Source organism: Alligator mississippiensis, chromosome 2 (genome assembly GCF_030867095.1).
Source record: "Alligator mississippiensis isolate rAllMis1 chromosome 2, rAllMis1, whole genome shotgun sequence".
Classification (NCBI taxonomy): domain Eukaryota; kingdom Metazoa; phylum Chordata; order Crocodylia; family Alligatoridae; genus Alligator; species Alligator mississippiensis.
Window position 1 is genome coordinate 51000939 of NC_081825.1, and position 20796 is coordinate 51021734.

The 20796-nt window shown below is 39.0% G+C and overlaps 1 protein-coding gene across 3 annotated transcripts in view; it reads right to left on the bottom strand.

Moving 5' to 3' along the window:
- The window catches only part of PDS5A (PDS5 cohesin associated factor A), a 128617-nt gene that overhangs the window by 26544 nt on the left and 81277 nt on the right, over positions 1 to 20796 (bottom strand). For all 3 annotated transcript variants that reach the window (XM_006258476.4, XM_006258477.4, XM_059721644.1), the window contains exons 18-26: positions 20322 to 20427; positions 17321 to 17481; positions 13563 to 13686; positions 11029 to 11187; positions 10745 to 10813; positions 8516 to 8652; positions 6334 to 6457; positions 5844 to 6048; positions 5199 to 5313 (exon numbers count right to left, since the gene is read on the bottom strand). In XM_006258476.4, coding sequence (XP_006258538.1) covers positions 5199 to 5313; positions 5844 to 6048; positions 6334 to 6457; positions 8516 to 8652; positions 10745 to 10813; positions 11029 to 11187; positions 13563 to 13686; positions 17321 to 17481; positions 20322 to 20427 — 1200 coding nt within the window. The remainder of the gene's footprint in view (positions 1 to 5198; positions 5314 to 5843; positions 6049 to 6333; positions 6458 to 8515; positions 8653 to 10744; positions 10814 to 11028; positions 11188 to 13562; positions 13687 to 17320; positions 17482 to 20321; positions 20428 to 20796) is intronic.

Sequence of the window (20796 nt, forward strand, 5' to 3'; positions counted from 1 at the left end):
CGATGATCTATTGAGGTCCTTTCCGACCCTAACATCTATGAATCTATGACTCATGTTCATTTTGGAGCTGACTATGACTCCGAGATCCCTTTCTGCAGTTGTGCTACTTAGGATGGTACCTCCCAGGCTATAGGACTGTTGATGATTCTTCCTCCCTAGGTGCAACATATGGCACTTATCTTTGTTAAACTGCATCCTATTCTGTTTTGCCCACTTCCCCAGCCTGTCCAAATCTGCCTGGATTCGCTCCCTGCCCTCTAGTTTACCTCCCCCCATAGTTTGGTGTCATCAGCAAACATGGACAGGGTGCTTTTTACTCCCTCATCCAAGTCACTAATGAAGATATTGAACAGTACTGGTCTCAGGATAGAGCCCTGGGGGACTCTGCTGCCCACATTTCTCCAGGGAGAAACCGACCCATCCACCACCACTCTCTGGGTGCGTCCCATAAGCCAATTTTCTACCCGCTGGACTGTGTAATAATCCACATTGCAGCTGTTTAGTTTATTTATAAGGATTGGGTCAAAGGTCTTTTAAAATCTAAGTAACATTTACCTCTATTCCTTCATCCAAGCATTTTGTGACCCAGTCGTAAAAAGAAACCAGGTTAGTCAGGCAGGATCTGCCTGTTATGAACCCATGCTGGTTGCCCCTTAGCATTATTTTACCTACCGGTCCCCCAAAAATGTGATCCGTAACAATTTTCTCAAAGGTCTTGTCAAGGATAGAGGTGAGGCTAACCAGCCTATAGTTACCTGGTTTCTCCTTCCTCCCCTTCTTGAAAATAGGGACCACATTGGCCCTTTTCCAATTCTCCAGGACCTGTCCTGAGCGCCACGATTGTTCAAAGAGCTGTGCCAGTGGATCTGCTATGACTCCAGCTAATTCCCTAAGTACCCTAGGATGAAGATCATCAGGGCCTGTTAAATACATCCAACCCCTCCAGGTGCCCCTTTAATACGTCAGCGCTAACAGTTGGTGGGTTGGTACCCATCTCGCACTTACCTAAAGAATGGTGTAGTAGATGTTTGTTTTTTAGAATGTAATTTGGTATTTTTCTGTTTCAAAGATAGCAAACCTTTGCTGAAAGGAGTACTTTGGGGTGGGAGGGAGGGGAGGAGGGAACCAAGGGGAGGGACTTCTGGTGGCAAAGGTCAGGGGTTAGGGGGTGAGATTTTCAATCCTAATACGGCAGCCAGGGGGCAGGGCACCTGTAAAGGGGCGGCCCAACGGCTTTGCGACCCTCGATGGCTTGCAAAAACTTGATAAGTGGCCCTCTGCCCAAAATAATTGCCCACCCCTGGCCTATAGTAACACCATCAGGGATAAAACCAGAATCCATGTGTATAAAACATGACAGAAACAGATCTCAGCTAGCTGCCTTTTAAAATAAACATGCTAAATTAGCGTGTGAGCCTACCCTAACCCACTAATTGTCACTATTCTCACTACTATTCCCTACATCCAAGAACAAACCAGAACCCCTGATGCCAACATTATGGTTCTGTCTATTAGACAGCTGTGTGTAACCACTGCAATTGCAACAGTGAATACAGCATAACTACATTCTGAATGTGCTACATCTCCCCTTAGCTGTTGATTAATGAAAAACAATGAGTTGCTTGTTTAAATAAAGTAGCAGAATGTCTGAAGATGCAAAGTTGAAAACTTGGCAAGATCCTATACAGGATGAAAGGGTTTTATTGTCTGGTTGCACATTATGGAATTTGTTTTCCCTGGATTGTTTAAGTTTATTTACTTCATACAGTGAAAAAACTTAACTAAAAACAGGTTTGTAGTTCAGTTTGCTCACTGTATGAAGTAAATAAACTGCATGACGTGAAAAAATAAACAAAACAAGTTTGTAGGTAAACCTCAGTCTTTCAATTATGGCACAAAGTACAACAAAACACAGGTGGTTTCACATTTTGACTATGCTAGGTATGTGAGGTAAGGGCTGGCCAATTTTAAGATTGTTGGTAAACATGTGCTGAACACTTCTACACTTACAAAGACATGTAAATTCTGAGAAGCAAATTCTGAGACAGAACAAAAGCTAACATGGAAAACGGGGGAAAAAAGTTTGTCTATCTGAATGTCAGATTTCCAAATCCTTAGAAACTCTGATCTTATTAACTGAGCAGATAAACACTGTAGAATTCAAGGGCCAGCGATGAAGGGATGCTTCTCTCAAAAGTTCAAAAGAAAAGAATTATTATACAAATAATAAAATTACATTCAATTGTGATAAAATATATGAATTTTTGGCTTTTATCCAAGAGCCACAGGAGGCAACTAAACAGACATATTATTCAATCTCATGTGCATCACAAGTCATGGATGATGGTGAGGAAATATGGAAGGATCTTGCATTACTGAGCAAACAGGCAAATAAGGGCCCCTCCAGAACTGCAGGTAAAAAAAGATGCAATGGGATCTGACATACAATCCACATAATCACGCTTCTTGTCATGGTATACATGCATGGCAGGAGGCATGATTGTGGGATCGTGCATCAGATCCAATCACACCTTACTGCTAGTGCAAGGAGAGCTTGAGATATCAATCCCAGGCTGTCCCTGCACTAACAAGGACCAGGTTCCTGCAGCCCCCAACCTCAGCAGCAGCCCCTGTGCTCTAAGCAGCATCATCAGCTCAGTATTGCCAACCCCAGCGTATCAAAAATCAGGAGACAAACTCTTAGAAATCAAGAGATTTGGAAACTATTTCATAAGATGCTATTTTTTGAGTGTGAGTGTGTGTGTGTGTGTGTGTGTGTGTGTGTGTGTGTGTGTGTGTGGGGGGGGGTTATTTCTGAAGGTGTGGGAGGCTGTGGATGTGTGTGGGGGGCAGGGGCAGGCAATTATTTCGGGCAGAGGGCCACTTACTGAGTTTTGGCAAGCCATCAAAGGCCACATGACAGGCAGCCAGGGGCAGATAAATATTAATTTTCTAAATTTTTTAGGGGTCCCACGGGCCAGATACAGTGGCCTGGAGGACTGGATTCGGCTCATAGATTCATAGATGTTAGGGCCGGAAGGGACCTCAATAGATCATCGAGTCCGACCCCCTGCATAGGCAGGAAAGAGTGCTGGGCTGCATTTTGCCCACCCCTGGTGTGGGGGGGGGTTGGAGCCCGGGGGTCGGGGGGATTCCCATACTCAGATGCTCCTGGGGTGGGACGGAAGGACTACTGGGGTAGGTGACTCTGGTCCCTGCCATGCGAGTCTCTGGAGGAATATACTTCAGGGTGCCACAGGGTGCTGCTCACTCAATACAGCAGCCATGCAATACATAACCAAAGCAGTGCTCGATTAGGAGGTAAGGCTTGTTTGTTTCCTTCTGCTGCCAAATTGAGGTGCTACTAAATTCAGATAAAGGGAGGGTTGTTCACTGAGTCTACAAAGTTTGAGAACTGCTTCTTGAGACAGAATTTCCTATATGCCACTTTTGCCTCCCCCTCCCTTTTTTAAATGTAAAGTGCTTTTCTCTTTAATCTCAGGATTCTCTTCAGTGATATAGTCCTGTCAGTTGCATATAAGAAATGTCCTTTCCTCCATACCCTGGAATTTTCCTTTGTTTGGACCAGACATAGTCAGCTATCTTATGAAGAGCCATATGGCTAGAGAGCTGGTGGCATAGAAGCATTCCAGGAGGAATGCCTAGAAAAGCTTTCTGCACTATAAGTACTCCTCAGAGGAAGTATTCATTTAGCAGCCAACGACTAAAACTTGTCATTATTCTCCACTGTGTTGAGGAAGTGACAGAACACACTCTAAAACTGGAAGTGCTCTCAGCTGCTGCCAGGGACCTGCATTATTGGGAGGAAAGCAGTGTTAGTGGTCCAGTAACAAGTCCTGTTGCCTTTAGTTCTACTCAGGGTGTGGACCCAAGTACATTTGGAGAACTTTCAAAAGGGCAACAGATATTACATTCTAATTGTTGTGTGAACTATCTGGGAAGAATTCAAGTGCAACAAAACCTGCTCCAACTGTAACACTGCTTTGTCCAGGGTTGAAGTTGGATGTTTTCCTATATTTGAATCATTCTCAGTTCATTCACACATAACAATCAGAACATTAAGAGCTAGCTGCTGCCCTTTTAAAACTTTCCTTTTTGAAAAGGCTCCAGATGTACTGGTGTCTGCACCCTTAGAGGGGAGTTAGTAAATTAGAAATTTCCTCATGACACTTAGGAAAGAATAGATTCAGGCATCCTGGCTCTTCAGGGTAAGAGAGGGGAAATGCAAGAAAGAAAAAGAAGTGGGTGAGTTGGGTTAATTAAGAAAGATCCCGAAATATCTTACACTAGGAAGGTAGTAACCTAACAGCACAAAAGAAAAACAACACACATTCGAAACCACTAATAATTAAAGGATCAGGCGTTGTTTCTTAATGAAAAACAGGCATATGATATACAGCAGAAGAATATATGAAGTCAACAATGAGTGGAGATGAATGGGCTTGTAAAAATAAATTAAGCGCATTAAGGATATTCATCTTGTTTTGCTCAGCTGCAGCAGGAATCCCAAGGGAGAGTGCAACCCTACCATAAATGCTACTACAATATGCAAGAGAGAGGGAATGCTGTGAGTTACAAATAAAGCAGCACCCTGACCCACTTTCATCATTTCTCTCAGTTCCAAAAACTGTATTTAAAAGAGCTGTAAAATGCTTGCACATAGTAACTCTCTGAGTTTATTAGGGAACTTTGCAGCTATTGAAAACTGAACTGATCAGAAAAATAAATGTCATGGTACAAAACACAACCAGTTTCTATAAAGCTAAGGTTTAAATATGTAAAGCTATAAGGTAAAAAGTACTATATATTTATATTTCCATAAAGCTGAAGGAGCATAAAAATTATGTGTAATCTGGGGCACTGAAACGCATCTGACACAATTTTTTGGTGGGTAAATGGGCCTCAGTGGGATGATCTAAACTGATAACTTAAAATTAAGACATTTAATAAAACTAACAAAGTATTAATATTACAATATTTGCTGAGACTATCCTACCATTTTGCTTTCAGAACATACTGCTAAACAAATTGCTGCCTTCTCCCTCTACATTATAACAGTAGAGATCTACAAAAAAAATTCCAAGAGAGGTCCTCTTTCTAATACTGATACCTTAATTTTTCAAACATGGAAAAACAGAATTCTGATTTCAACAATTCTTGACCGATTTGACACTTACTCTTTGATATCACGAAGTTGATCTACATCCTGAGGTTTTGTGAAATCTGGATCATGTGCCAGTAAGTGAATCATATAGGGTACTACGTATTCAGGCAGCAGGGATAACAACTTTTCTATAATAGTAAAACAAAAGAGTATAAACAACGCAAATATTTATAAGCAGAGAAGAAGAAAACCAGTCTGAGTTATTTTGTTTTTACACAAACATACAATGCAAATTTAAATTTATCCACATTTGTTTGCAAGATTAAATTTTAGCAGGTCATGAACACTAAATCTATTTCAATTTACTCCAGAAAGAAAAAGCTAAAACTTAAAAAGTTAGAACTCAAAAGTTTTATTTTTGTGCAAGATGAAACTGATTTGAATAGATACCACAATGACTACAGCACTAAACACAATTATATTTTAAAAACAATTATTGCCAGTGTACGGAAAAGTAATTTTTATAAAGAGGGTAAGGCCACTACGAGACAAAGTGAATGCTTGTTATACTATCCATCTTAAAAATAAGAAAAAATATTACTTCCAAACACATTCTGTTGTGAAAAATGCCAGACAAGATTAATAGCTTAAGTTTTAAGAACTTCTTAAGTTTACTCTTCAACAATTATACTTTGAACAAATTTTACTACATACTAACCATTAGCCATTGGATTCTGCTTAATATATTCCCTTCGTATACTGATGTTTTTGAGCAAACACTGTCTGGCATGCGCTCTTCTCTCTTTCACAGGGTCTTTGGCACACAAAGCAAAGATTGCCATATATTCCAATGGGAGCAATAATTTCACAAGTGCTTTATGTAGTTTCTGAGCAAATATCTGCCTCACTTGATAACATTCATCCTGTAACAGCAAAAACACAAACAATATAGCAATAAGAGTTTTATCCTCTCAACATGATAAAAGAAAAACCTCAAACTGGGAACAGTGAAATGGCATGATTTAAGAAGATTAATACACACAATGTGATATCTGAAGTGTCTGGAAAGACTTTTTTTAAAGAAAGTTCAATGGTGAAAGAATATGTCAAATCTTAATATCAGCAAAAGCTCTATGATGAGGACTATGACTTAGTTAAACTAACAGTTCCTTCACAAATTACAACTTCATTCAAAAGCAGATACTTACATTAATGACAAGTGCACAAAGCTGGAACTGTTCTGGGGTAATTATTTCATGGTAACAAGGCTCCTGTGCAAGTTTCATTATGGCACTACCAGCAGCTAGCCGTAGACGAGACATGTCAGATTTACTATAAAAAGAAATCAATACATTCAAATTGTTTGAGCATCATCAAGTTTCCTTCTTTTATAAAGGACCAATCAATAAAAAAAATTATCGCTATGACAGGTCTTAGGTTCTTAATCTAAATTTACCTGACTAGGAAAGAACAATTATGTAAAAATAATCTGTCATCTTTTGCCTTAATGTAAGTTCAATATTGTAGAGCAATAAAAGAGTTTAAATTTCTTTTGTTTTAACATCACTGTATACAAAACTGATTCCAAAGGGTTAACTGTGCAAGTTTGATTTGTAAATTGTTTTTCCTCTATGTAACATCTAGCATTTCAAACTTAGCTTCATTAAAAAAGGTTAGTTTGCTGAGACTTGTCAGAAAAATTACATGTCCATGTATAAACCATGCTTTTTTCATCCTAAAAAAAAATTGTCTAGGAGTTCTATTAGAATTTAGCTTATACTTTGGTTCTATAAAAAGTTTGGTACTGCAGTGGTCTAGGCTGAGGGAGGGGCACTTCAACCTTCCAGCCCACGGGCTGGATGAATGGCGCGAGGCCCATCCATAGGCCAGATCCTTGGGGCAGGGTCAGCACATGGGGTTGTTTTGTGGCTGAGATCATTTCTGTTATTTGACCTGAAGGGCTCCCCATGGCTTAGATGACATAGCCCTGTGGGCTGGAGGTTGAGCACCAAAAGTCTAGGCTAGTGGTTCTGAACCTTTTTAGACTCTCCTCAGCATGCCTCTGAGAATGCCAGGTCTTTGCTTACACTTGTTTTTTTTTACTATGGAAAAAGAACAGGGCAATTCTTCTGCTGCAAAGAACTAAGGAAGACCACAACAGGTCAGAATGTTTTTGACACTATGGATTGCTTTTTTAAATCTTTGGGTTTATCTTGTGAACCATGCAAGTGATTGCACACCTAAAAGTGTTAATATTACATTACATTCTTAAAAGGATTTAACATCACCCTGGTTAGAATCACTGGTCTAGGCCTATTGCTCCACAAGACAGTGATCCAGAGAGGCTAATCCCATTCCTACTGATGTCAATAGGGTTCTGTCCATAATTTGTTTACAACATAGGATCCTTTTAGCAGGAATAAAAAGTAGAAAGGCAGATATAACTGAAGTTAGAAAAAAGTAGCACAATGGTAATGTGTTACTTAAATTTCGATATTTAGACTTTGAACTTAACTAAGAGGACAGAACTAGAATATAGTTGCTTTAACCGTCCATTTCAATACATTTTTTAAGCAAAGCTAGCTTAATAGAACCATTATGTATCGCAATTAAACCTGAGACTAACTTTATTTTCCAATTTCTGCTGCTGACTAGCTGCATTACTTGGTATTTTGCTTGGCTCATTTACAAAATAAGAATAAAACCCATCTCAGCAAGGATACTATTGGTACTCATTAATATTTGTGCAGTGTTTTAAAATCCTTGAAAGAAATGCATTACAGAAATGCAGTGTACTCTATCAATATTTCTTCACAATCAAAAGGGTAGAGTTTGTTTGAAGGATGAATGCTTAGACACTTGAAACAAAAGTTACAAAAATCCTGGAAGTGTAGAATCAGTTATATTTTTGCTATAGTTGTCTTTTCTGCCTGCCTATAATTCCCTACTGATATAGCATTTGAATGAAAGCCAAGAAAAAATATGAAATATTCCCATCCGAAGGAGCTCCAAAAGAAGTTGTTAAAGCACTAAATACATTGTCTGATCATTTAAATGTAAATAAAGGAAAGAAGTTCCTGGAAGTCTTTCATTCCTCCTCTGATAAATAAAACAACTACAGTCCCATTTAGATTACTATCATAGTGAGAGCAACAGGTAAACAACACAAATGTGCTTTTTATATATGTTGGTTTACTGCTGTAATTAAATATCTTGATCGGCATCCATTTCTGCTACCACATTATTCTATGTTCTGTAAGCATCTTAAAAACCTTTAAAACTCCTTCCTCAGCTACATGCCAGGGGGAAGAAGGCAAAACATGTATATATAATATTCAGTGAAATTCTACAGTGTTGAAAATATATGAAAAGAAAAAAACGAAATCTGACCTGATTCTCTTCTGTTCTGTCAAGTCTCCTTCACTGACTAGCATAGCTGATAATAACCGGAGTGTTGAATTTGCAGATTTAGACTGGTTGTTTTTCATACCCAATAGCCAACGTACCAAAAGTTTAATTGCTTGTACCTATTAAAAATAAACAGATGAAAAATAAATTATAATCTGTGCAAATGAATTAAATAGGAAACCAAAATCTATTGTAAACACATTCAAATTTGAACAGACACCTGTTTAATGAAGTTCAGACATTTTAAAAGGAACAGAATGAATTGGTGATTGTTTTCATTCATCAAGGAGAAGCAGATGTGGTTTGTTGCTTGAGAGAAGGTTTTTTCAAGGACACAAAATAAAAAAAAGAATAGAAACACTGCAGAGAACATAAGAACGGGGAAGGAGGGCTCAAGTACAGGAAACAACAAAGAAGGTGAAAAAAACCCACCCATACAAGCTGCAGAAAGGATTCTGAAGGAACACACCACAAGAAAAAGCTTGTGGTGAAGTAAAAAGAATTAGAAGGATAGCAAGAATTGAAAAAGAGTCTGTTGACAAGGAGAAGTATCAGGATCCTGAAAAACGAAGATTAAACTATCAATGAAGATGAAGACAAAAGTTGGCGGAAAGCAAAACAGGATCTAAATGGTATCTGGGTGATTCTGTAGAACACTTGATTCAGTAGCAAAAAATAACAGAGTTGTTTTTAAGGATAGGAGATATCAGTGGAAATACTTTCTTTCATCTTTCAGCATGAAAAGATAAAAGAGAAGACAGTGATGGGAGAAAGTATAGAGATTTTCCTGTCCTAAGTAAATCTACTGATTTACAAAGTTTCTACCCAGTTGCTGATATAAATACGTTTTACATTTTAACAGAAGTCTTCCTTGCAATACCATAATACTCAAGCTTTGATCAGACTGGCGGACAAGTGCATTTAGGGAATGAAGGGCAGCTGCTAAAAGATTAAGAATAGCAGCTAGATTTACATTTCTGAATTAGTCACAATTAGACTCACAGCAAATAGCTTATGAAGGTGAAATTTTAAGACTCTTATCTTAGTATTTTCAACTTTATATGCCTATAGCAGGGGTAGACAACGTTTTTTGGCCGGAGTGTCGAAAAACACCATAATGACTACCTTGGAAGGTGCCACAGTGCTGGCATGGCAGAAAAACAAAATGAGGGCAAGGGGTACATGGCAGGATGCCCTGCTTGTGCCCCTTGCCCCCAACCCAAAGCCCCTGCCCCCCAGCTTGGGCCCTGTGGCTGCCAGCAGCTACCCCGGCTCTGGGTAGCTGCTGGAGCCCAGGCTGCTCCAAGCAGGGCTTGCAGCATCCCAGCTGCCTGCTGGGAGCAGCCCGGGATCCCAGCTGGCAGCAGCTCCCCAGAGCCGGGGCGGCTGCAGCCGGGAGGCTCCAAACAGCTGTGCTGGCACCAGCTCCCTATCGGCGCAAGCAGGCATGCCTCGGAGCGGGTGGTGGGGGCGGGATGTGAGGCAGTGAAGCCCCGGTCTCTGCCCCGCTCCTGGCACAGAGGTGATGAGCCCGGCGCAGCTGTTTGTAGTCAGCCCGGGCTCTGGGCAGCTACAAACAGCTGCGCCAGGCTCATCACCTCTGTGCTGGGAGCAGGGGAGAGACCGGGACTGCACTGCCTCAGGCCCCACCCCCACCAACCACTTCGAGGCATGCCTGCTCGTGCCGATGCGGAGCTGGTGCCAGAGCCCGGCACAGCTGTTCAGAGCCTCCTGACTGCAACCGCCCCAGGGAGCTGCTACCAGCCAGGATCCAGGCTGCTCGCAGCAGGCAGCTGGAACATTGCAAGCCCTGCTCAGAGTAGCCCGGGCTTCGTCGCTGGCAGCAGCTTCCCAGAGCCGGGAGGCTGCGGCGTGCCAAGCAAAATGGCCTTGCGTGCCATGCTCGGCACACGTGCTAGGGGTTGCCGACCCCTGGCCTATAGATTCAGTAAGATGACAGCACATCAATTCACAGACCATGTGTATCATGGAAAAATTTCCACTGATTTTTCCAACAGCATGTGTGGTCCTCTAGAATACTGTGTCTCTATTACACAAAATTATTAAGTTATTATAAAAGACTAAAGAAAAAATAATCTGTACATTTTATTTGAAAAATTCTCTATTGATAGTTTTGAAATATCAATGGCATACTATCAAATAACTTCAGTCTTGTTAGGAATATCTTATTAATAGCTAGAAAAAATTCACCTTTGCTAGAACTTCTGGGGAAACCTCTTCATCAGGGGACCACAATTTTCCATTTTTTTCACCTGTTGACTAAAGATATTTGTATGAGTTGAAAAACCAATTCTCTCACACAAAGCAAAGTAAATATCAGAAACAGGACTATTTTATTTTAAACTCTATTAAATATAGCATTTTTCTGTGTGCCGTCTCTCCGTATTATTGCTTCGTTGGCCTAAGTAACCTGTATATTATAAAAAGTGTAAATCAGCAAAGCAGAACTGTAAGGACTTAAAAATAAATCTTACCCTGTCATTCATTAGGAGATCTTTGACAATGAAATTTGCAACTACAGATTTCATCGGAGAAGCAAACTGGTCTGGAGCCAACATAGAAATGTGTCCCAATGAGACTAAAGGAGTTATAAGCTGCTCTGGTACATCAGCATTCAAACTTCTACTAAGAGGCTGAGAGGAAAAAAATACATTTAAAATGGACAACACATTAGCAAGTGAAAACTTCTAAACAGTTTAATGAACTTAATAATAAGTGAACTGCTGACTAATTTCACTTCCCTCATAAATGACAATTTCATGAGCCAAGACAACTTTTTTGTTAATTACAGAATTATAGTGTGTGAAATTATACTACTGATAAAAAAATACCCTTTCTTCCTCCCCTACCCTTCCAACAAAAGGAATCTGATGACTTGTCCATAATTAATTCAAACTTACTTTCTGGAATGGTCTCTTAAAGCTGTGAATTGATTAGTTAAATAGTATTAAATCTCTGAGTGGACATTTTCATTCATAAGTAGTTAACTGCACTTGGTTCTGAGAGTGTCCATATAGGCATTTAATGAAGTTTCATTAATCCAGTTTAAATTCTGTTTTAGTTTATTTGGATTAACAATCTTAAGTGTCCTCATGTAAATGATCCTCGATTCTTTATTTCTTTCAAACTTATGGAAAGAATACCAAGATCAGCCCTGGAATTTTTCAAAGCATCTCCAGCAAAGTACCTTACTATTATTCTTTTTGGACACACATTTCAAAATATAGCTCTGCAACTAAGTGGCTTCATAGTTAAAGATACTGAGATTTTAATGAAGTAAACAAGAGCTAATCTTATTTAGGTATTGCAATATGTATTTAACATGTGTTGTTAGTCTGCCATAATATGCAGCATAGCTCCATTCCATCACAAACTGATCAGCAGAAGACTTAACTCAGACAGTGCACATTTCAGCTATGTCTAACATAGATGGGCCTCATGCAGTGGCTAACCACAAAAAAACCTCTGATAATTCAACAATATGGAAATTCAAGTTAAGCCAGCTGGCACTGTAATAACATTTTTTTTCTGGATTATACTATATGAATAGTATATCTTTGCTAAAAAATGACTGGGCACAGTGCTGTGCAAAGTGATGTGTTCCGCTTCTTTCCATATGGCTGTCAGGTGATCTGAAGTTCAAAAGGGCGGACATCAAATTGACTTATACAGAAGTTTCTCTTTTAATAGCACCATAGCACTAGGACATAAGTAGTAATCACCTCTCCACTTAACAGAGTCTGGTGGTCTTATGTACCAACAGAAGAATTAATAAAGAATACAGACAACACTACCAACTTGAAGATTACTATAGGTATCAGCAAATAGATAAACATGCAGCTCACATGTCAATGGATGAGAAGTTTTAACCAATCCCAACAGTAAATCTACCATGCCTGGCACAGCACCCTTAGCATACTGTGCTTCTCCTCACACATTGCCTCCTAAACCGGAAAAGGTGTAATGGTGTCTGCCCAGTGCTTTCTGCTGGCTAATCAGCACAGCTGAGCAAGACTGCTGATTAGTTTGAATGCAACGCTGCATGCTTGAGGGAACTGTTGCTGGGAACAGTGAATTTACTGTGTAGACATGGTCTTCGTCGCAACAGACAGCAAAGGAACCAGAAACAAGTGGAGACAAAGCTTGACTTCCCAGGTACCCAATTACAATTTCCCATAGAGGTAAGGAGAAAATTGTTTTTATTCTTAAAAAAGAATCCAAAGTAAAGGGCACAGATGAAGTATGGCTTGATCCTAGGCCATTATGTTGTGATGACAATTAGGTGTAGAACATTAGGAAACAAAGCTGTGAACACAGCCTTTTATCAACATAGAAAGTGAGGTCCATTTCTTTTCATTGTAAGAGTTGCCACACTGTTTTCTTTGTGTGTGCTGTGTTGCTCAACATCGTGTCATGAGTCTGTACTACATACAGCCAAAGCAGATTTCAAGCTCTGTGTGTTTAATTTAAAAACTTCCATGCTTCTAAATTATGCAACATTTCTACCATAGAAAAAATGAAGATGCTTCAATTTTTAAAATAAGTTATTAATATTTAGATTAATTAAAACATAAATCAGAACATTCCTCTCTGTTTCATACAAGTTATCTTTTTGTCTTTGTACCTGCCTATATGGGAAATTAGTGTGAAGTCAATTTGGCTATTTAAAAACATAAGAGCTACTTTACAGTCAGTAACTTTCACACAGGGAGTTGGTATGGAGTAGGCATACCACACCATAGATAACTGGCACACTAATTTCTCCATGTAGATAAGTACTGAGCTATAAGGAAGGGCACCTTAAAAACAAGTACTGCAATATGAGGAATATAAGTGAAGTGTATCAATAATTGTGTTAATGTCTTCATCTTGACTACCCTGAAACATAGATGCATAACTTTAAGCAAATAATTAAGGTTAGAAATTCAACTCAGATTAACATTTCTTCAATCAAGCATTCAATAAAGAATACTATACCAAAGTATTTTAAACGAATAAGGCAACGTACCTCAAAGATCTGTGCAAGCTGCACTTCTTTATTTGAAAATATGGCATGTATACAGTGGACAGCCTGTTTTGCCTGGTGAGGAGTACCTCTCTTTGCTTTCTGATGCAAAATAGGAATTAATGTTCTGCAAAAATTAAGCAAAGCATTTAAAAATAAAATGTTCACAACTGGCAAAAAATAAATTAAAGTAATCTGACAGCTGCACTCTTCATCAATACAAATCCCTGCTCATAGGATAAAGATTTTCTGAATCAAGCACCATTTTTAAAAAAGAACAGTTCAGAAGTGATAATGCAAGTGTAGAACATGGGTAATTGTGTGTATTTTTAAGTTAATACCATATACTCCTTGGCTTACCTGTTTGACTCGCCTGACTGCACACAGTTAAATCAAAAAAGACTATTAGAGAGGAAAAAAAGAGGAAATGAAATTATAATCAGGTTCTTAGTAGAACTATGGGGGAGACCTGTTAACTGGTCTGAACCACTGCTTGCCTCCAACCAAGCTAGTGAAATTTAGTCTTCCTAGGTTTGAGTCTAGAACTAAAGGAGATACTCAACCCATTAAAGGATTTAGAAGAAAAGGGTTGAGAGAACTGTGTGGTTGGTTGGTAATTGCAAGCTGATGATCCACAAATGGAAATAGGAAAAACAGAATTGAACAAAGCTTGCAAGATAAGAGTTGGGCCTGTCATGTTAATGAGTAGGAAACAACATGAAGAAAGGGGAGGGGTGTCATCTTAGAGACCCCATGTTAACAGTGGTTGCACTGCAGAAAAGCCATTCTTTACAGATGCAGGAGCAAAGCTTGCACCTAGACAGAGCACCTAAGAAGCACTTAAAGAGGTCTAAGTTTGCAACTGAGAAACAACAGAACATCTTTTCTTCATTAAGAAAGTTCATTACATGTTAAAAAAATCATACACCTTTGTAAAGCTAAATAAATCATCATAAATAACTAGTTTCTTTGCCTTCCTATCTGCAGGATATCATTTAGTTCACCTAGTTAATCATCTCTTTTTGCTCTGCCCAAGTCAAGTACACACAGTTGAGCACTTTTCTTATGTTTGATGACACAAAAAGTCAGTCACAACCTTCTCCCTTACCTGGAGCCAGGGGTAGGTCTAGAGGGGAGAAGTACTGCTGCAATTGCACCCCACCTTGAGTCCTGCTCCACCCAAAGCTTAAAACCAACTGCCTGGCAGTGGCAGTGGCAGCAGCATCTCTAGACAGGCAGTGCTGAGGGAGTCATTTACTTCAAGGTTCATTGTAATCTACCTGATCCCTTCTAAACTCTTTGTTCTACAGGTGCTAATGACCTTCTCTCCCTTTTAATGGGCTTGATGTTCTATCAATCAAACTATGCTTTGTTCTGCAATTGTACTGTGTTAGCTGCTCCTGGTAACGAAGCTCCTATTTCACAGCCGTGTAGATTGTTTTTAACTCATCTTAAAAGGAATAATACAGTCCCAGGCCCCTGACATATTAGTAAAGCTTCTAGTTTCTTCTTAACTGGAGAAAATATGCATTGTTTTATATGTGATGATGCATCTTTCCATCTGCACCCCACTTTTCAAAATTCTATATCCACCTATTCCTGGAGCACACCATTTTTCTTGAGATGACAAATACTAAGGCTGGATTATGCCAAAAGCACTTTCCCAGGTTAGGTATAGTTTATGCTGGCAAAATGTCAACAGTTATATTGGCAACGTCACTTTTTGCCAACAGTTTTTATTCTAAACATCCCTCATTCCAAGCAAGATAATCCATTTGGGCAAAAACCACATCTACATCTGCATGGCTAAATCACTCAGAAAGCATACCTTTTTTACAACTCTAATAGCCATGTAGGCTAAAGCCTAAAAGTGCTGATGTGGGCAGCATCTTCTCTAAAGGAAGCGTATTAAACTCATGCTCAGGACCAATATCTTTCATAGATGGAGGAGGCTGGGAAGAGAGAAGTGAGAACTGGGGCCACTGTTGACAAATTTATATCTTTTTCAAAAGGCAGAAGACGGTCTTTCTCTAAAACCTGTTCTGAAGAAACTATACTCTGAAACAGACAACCTGGCTGACTACCACACTGTCTAGATTCTTTCATTTTTGATCAAAATTCTTGAAATGCAATGCCCAGAGTATCTACTTGTCTCAGATCTCTTCACTCTGGTTTGTTTAGTTAGCGACCTGACTGTGGCACAGAGGTAGCTCTGGTAACATTAGTTGGTAGTCTTTCTTACTAGTACTTCTTAGTCCTACTTCCTAGTAGGTAAAATGGGCAACCATTCAAAAGGGCAGCACCTGAATGATACATATGTAGCAATATCACTGCAACTTTAACACCTGTATTGTTCTCAGCTCACTTGCATATAACAAATAGAACTAAGCTGCTGCCCTCTGAAAGACTCCCCTTTTGAAAATGCTCCACATGTCCCTGTGTCCACAATCTTGAAGTGTAGATATATTAATTTATTCTATTAGATCTATAAGAATTTGAAAATGTTGTTTTAGAGTCACCACTGACTCCTCTGAAACCACATTTATGGACTATGGATGCAAATGAGGTGGTCAAGATATAATCCAGGTAAGACCATGAAAAAATATGGTGGGAATGATATCAACTCTTCTGACCAAAGGAGGTCCCTGCACTCCATAGGTCTGGATAGATTTTTCATGGCTAGCGAAAGACAAAGTTGCAATAACAGCTCAATTGTTCTCCCTCCTCCCCGCCACATCTCTATGGGCACATTTAACATGTGCTCCAACGCATTCGATTAATCAAGTCTGCTGAAGTGTTCTAATCAGAATGCTCCAGCATGCTGCAGCATCTCATATATTCAGCATACCCACGTTTCAAAACAGCAGCAAGGGCACTTTAACTGAAGCTTGTTGAATGAGCTTTAGTTAAAGCCCCCCCCCCCCGCCATTTTGAAACATAGGATGTTAAATACATAAGACCCTGTGGGCATTTATTTAGAGAGGCTCCTGACAGCCACTTTAATTAACCCCGTATATAGCTAACAGTTCTTATTGTTTGAAAGAGAACTTAAAACTATTTTCTATCATGCCTTCATTTTAGGTGTGGTATACTATAATGTGCTCAACTGAGGTGACATTCTAAATATACCCAAAAAACTTCAGCTGGAATATACTCTGGCAGCTAGCTTGTGAGACTGTGCTCATTGATGAAAAACAGGTTTTTCTCCCAGAATAAATGTAACTTTCTCCTGGCATGAAAAGAGAGCACAGCCACTCATGGGGTTTACTGAAGATGAGAAGTGATTCTTTTGAAAAAAAAAGATGAGAAGGGGTTCTTCTGAGGCCAAAGGGCAGTAGGTCAGGAGTGAGGGGCACTGGGTTGGGACTAGCCATTGATGTTTACAAATGGGTCCTGGTACAAAAAACACTGAGAACCACTGCTCTAGAACAGTGGTTGTGGGAAGCAGGGAGCATTTTTCTGGAGCTGAAGCCTTCCAGCCTGGGAGGGCTCCAGCCCTGGGAGGGCACTTACTCCTACCCATGAACTTCTCCTTTCACAGAAATCCTGTGTGCTAGAAATGAACACCTGTTCAAGGCCTGTGCATTTCAAATCTGGAAAGTAGAGACAGCAAATGAAGTGATTTGGAATGATGGGAAGGAGGGAGCACATGTTCACAACAGGAAAGACAAATGACTTTAGTGCCAATATGGTGAATCTGTTAAATAGGGGACAGATGTTTAGGTGTTAAAAACACTACCAGCATGTAGAAACACACTCACGATCTTATCTGTGGCAGGTCTGTTTCTATTTTGTGGCCTGTGTTTCTGAAAATCTGAATGGCTGCCTCGGCTACCTTATCATCTTCCATCCTGAGGCACTGGAGAAGAGACTCGTAAGTCTCTGCAGAGTGGAACGAGGTAGGATGTGTGAAAGACAGAACCTGCAGATACCAAATCATATCAAAGTCAAGAAATATATTTGTCCATGCATAATGAGTTACTACCAAAACAAAACAAAATCCACTTACAAGTTTCTATAAACTTTAATAAAATAACAGTAACCAGTTTCATGCTACTTTATGTAAAGTCACTACATGCATTTTAAAATAAATTTGCCAGTTCTTTTTATGAGGCTCTTTTCTGTCCTTAATTTTATAAAACACTGGCAATTTCAACATGTTTATTCAAGATGGAGTTATAGCATCTAGCACAGGTTTTATAGCCCCATTTTAATATAAACAGTTTTCCTCATTTTAAGAAATCCCCCAAGAGCATAATTTCTCCACAGTCTTACAGCATTGGACAGAAAAAGAATCAACAGGTTTGAGATGCATGTAAAAACAAAAGCAAGTCAGTACAAGCCTTTAGTGTCTTTTTAATGCAAGTAATGCATATTAAAGCACATTTTGTGAAAGTTTCACTCACTAACCAATTTCTTCTGAATGTACAGGGATTCAATGCTGAACAAAGAAAGAACAATGAACTATCAAAAAGTGAAGGAACCCAGAAAACACTGTAGGAAAGGGATGGCCAACAGAATGCAAACATTTTGTACTTTCTTTGGATTTTGGAATTCCTTGATTTGAATTGTACACTTCAGATGCACACATCCAATGTGAAGAAATTCTCTGTAAAAAGAGCTAAATCCAAAAATATTCAAACTACAGGGGCTTTCCTCTTCTGTACAGAGCTTGTGTCTTGAAACCCCACCCCCACAACTTATGACCAAATACTTCTCTATAGTTCAACAACTCATAATACTAACACTGTTTAATAGGATTTTCCTCTACAATCTCCAATCCATTCATATAGCAAGAAACCCTTACAATCTCCCAATTATTTCTCCTCGACTATGCATCCTTCTTCCTGCCTTCCTAGATTCTTTGCCTTGCCTGCCCTCCATTCAAATCAAGGCCTCAAAAATCAAATCCTCAGCCTGTCACTAACAATGCCTGACCCTCCATTCTCTTATTCTTTTTTAAAATAATTTCACTGGCTTCCCATAACTCCTTGGGGCAATTCAAGCTCCCTGTTTCTGTCCCACCTAACTTGGTTCCTGTCTTTCTTGCTAATCTTCTCTCTGTAACTGCCTTGTACCCTTTACTTCCCCAATGCTGCATAGTTAATGCTATGCCATTACACTCTTTTCTAAGGCCTTTCTAAAAAACCTATTTCAAAAAATCCTTTCCCCACAGAAATGTTAACATTTGGCAATTTAAATTCAAGTAATAATGAATAATTTGTTACAACTTCTACATACCATGATATCGTGCAAGAAACAAAGTTTGAAAAATGTAGGAGAGATTTTGGCAATCATTAAACACAACACTGTATTTTCTTTTCTTCTGAAATCACGTTTCAGGTCTAAGCCTTTGACATTCAAAAGGCTACATTAAAATGAAATGTATGTGCTTAGTGAGGAACAAAACTGTATCATTTAGATAATCAAAAGTCATGAATGTTAAACATGGCAGGAAATTAGTAGAGTATGCAATTCAGTAAATGTTATTTAAGCCACTTCACTGTAGAATTAAGCTTGTTCTTATGAACTTTTATATGCAAAATTCCTTTCTGTTTAGTTTTTCTACATCCCTATCCATTATGGGTGTCTTTCTTAGAGGGTTTTGGCTTCTAGGAAGGCTTAGCCCTTTCGGGAGGCCCTTTTGTTGACTTCATGACGACAGAGAAGCATATTAAAAGAATCTGCCCCCTTTTCTCAATTATCCATCTCTAACACACAACTAGCCAATCTTTAAAGAGAAATGTTTATTCTTCTATTCCCAGATGATGTTTTCCCCAGTTAAATTTTCCTTTGATAAGAAATCCTAGCAGTACAGAGAAGCGGGGGAACTCTTATTCCAGAAAGGCCCAGGCTGCTGGGTCTTTGAAGCAGGCTTTTCCATTATTCTGTACAAGTATCAGTATCATTGTTCATCAAATGACATTGGTGTGCTTCTCCTAGTTTCAGTAGTCCCTTCCAGCCTTATCTTTTATAATGAACAGAGATCTCTGAGAAATCAACTACAATGACAAGGAAAGTCAGGTCTTACAAATCATTCAGGCAATAAATCTAGAAAAAATGGTGGCCAGAGAAAGTATCACCAAGCTTGATACAAAAGGAGTCTTTTAGAGCTTGTTTGTATCATCTGAATGCAAGGAGACTCCCGGTTATAGCTGTCAGCTGCATAATGCCCAATTCTTCTGGCATCACTAAAAGTCATTAGGGGGATGCAACCCTTTGTTCTGACATGGAAAGGAACTGGGAGTGATTACAAAGGGGCCTTCTGGATGACAGCTTAACAAATCTTCATATTAAAATGTTGCTGAAATTGTTCGCCTCTGTGAGTTATTAAAACTGAAAATAGTTTTATGGGAAGGTATCTTGCAGCCCAATAGGAGTTTCTGACTGTGCCTACTTTTAAGAAGACAAGGTTTTTTGGGTGAATACTTTTAAGAAAGCATTGGAATTCTACAGGCAGCTGACACAAATGGACTGAGGTGGGTTATTAATGTTCACTAAAGTATGTCACCTTTGAAGAGAAAAAGCTAGGGTATGGGACAGATTGGTGTCACAGGCAAAAAACTCTAGAATATCCAGGTGTAAAGAAAGGTTTTAGTTTGGGGTTTATTTATGCAATGTTCTTTTTCAATTCTTCTATTAACAAAAACAAATTCCAGAATGTAGCAGTGTGTGTGTTTGTATATTTTTTATTTTTAACAAGAGGGGGTAATTGGTTGAAGCTCGGTTTCAAAAAATTAAATCTACATTACTGCAGATTACCTTGAGAAGTTCAAGACCTGCACGAATAGCAGTATCAGGACTTACACCCTCCTCTTCATCATCAGCTGTTCCCTCTATCGATTTATTCATCAGTTTTACTAGTGCGCTAAAATAATACAAAATAAATATACATATGTAAGCTTAATGTATACATTAATATGTACATTAATGTATACATTAATATGAACAACTTACACTATTGCAAGGAAATTTTGTTTAGTTAAAAAGATCAGTTAATAAAAAGAATATTTACAGAGTAGTTTAGTAAATGCTCATCTCCCATCAACATAGTTTTCCTCCAAATTTTATTGTGTGATAATTACTTTGCACATGTGGCTGGTCTAAATTTATTGAGGATTGATCAGGTAATTGCATAATACATGTAACCTGTAGCAGGGGCCTCAGTGATATAAACCAAAGTAGTAGTATCAGATCAGTTTCAGCACATAACCAGGCTACACTGTGGATCACAAAA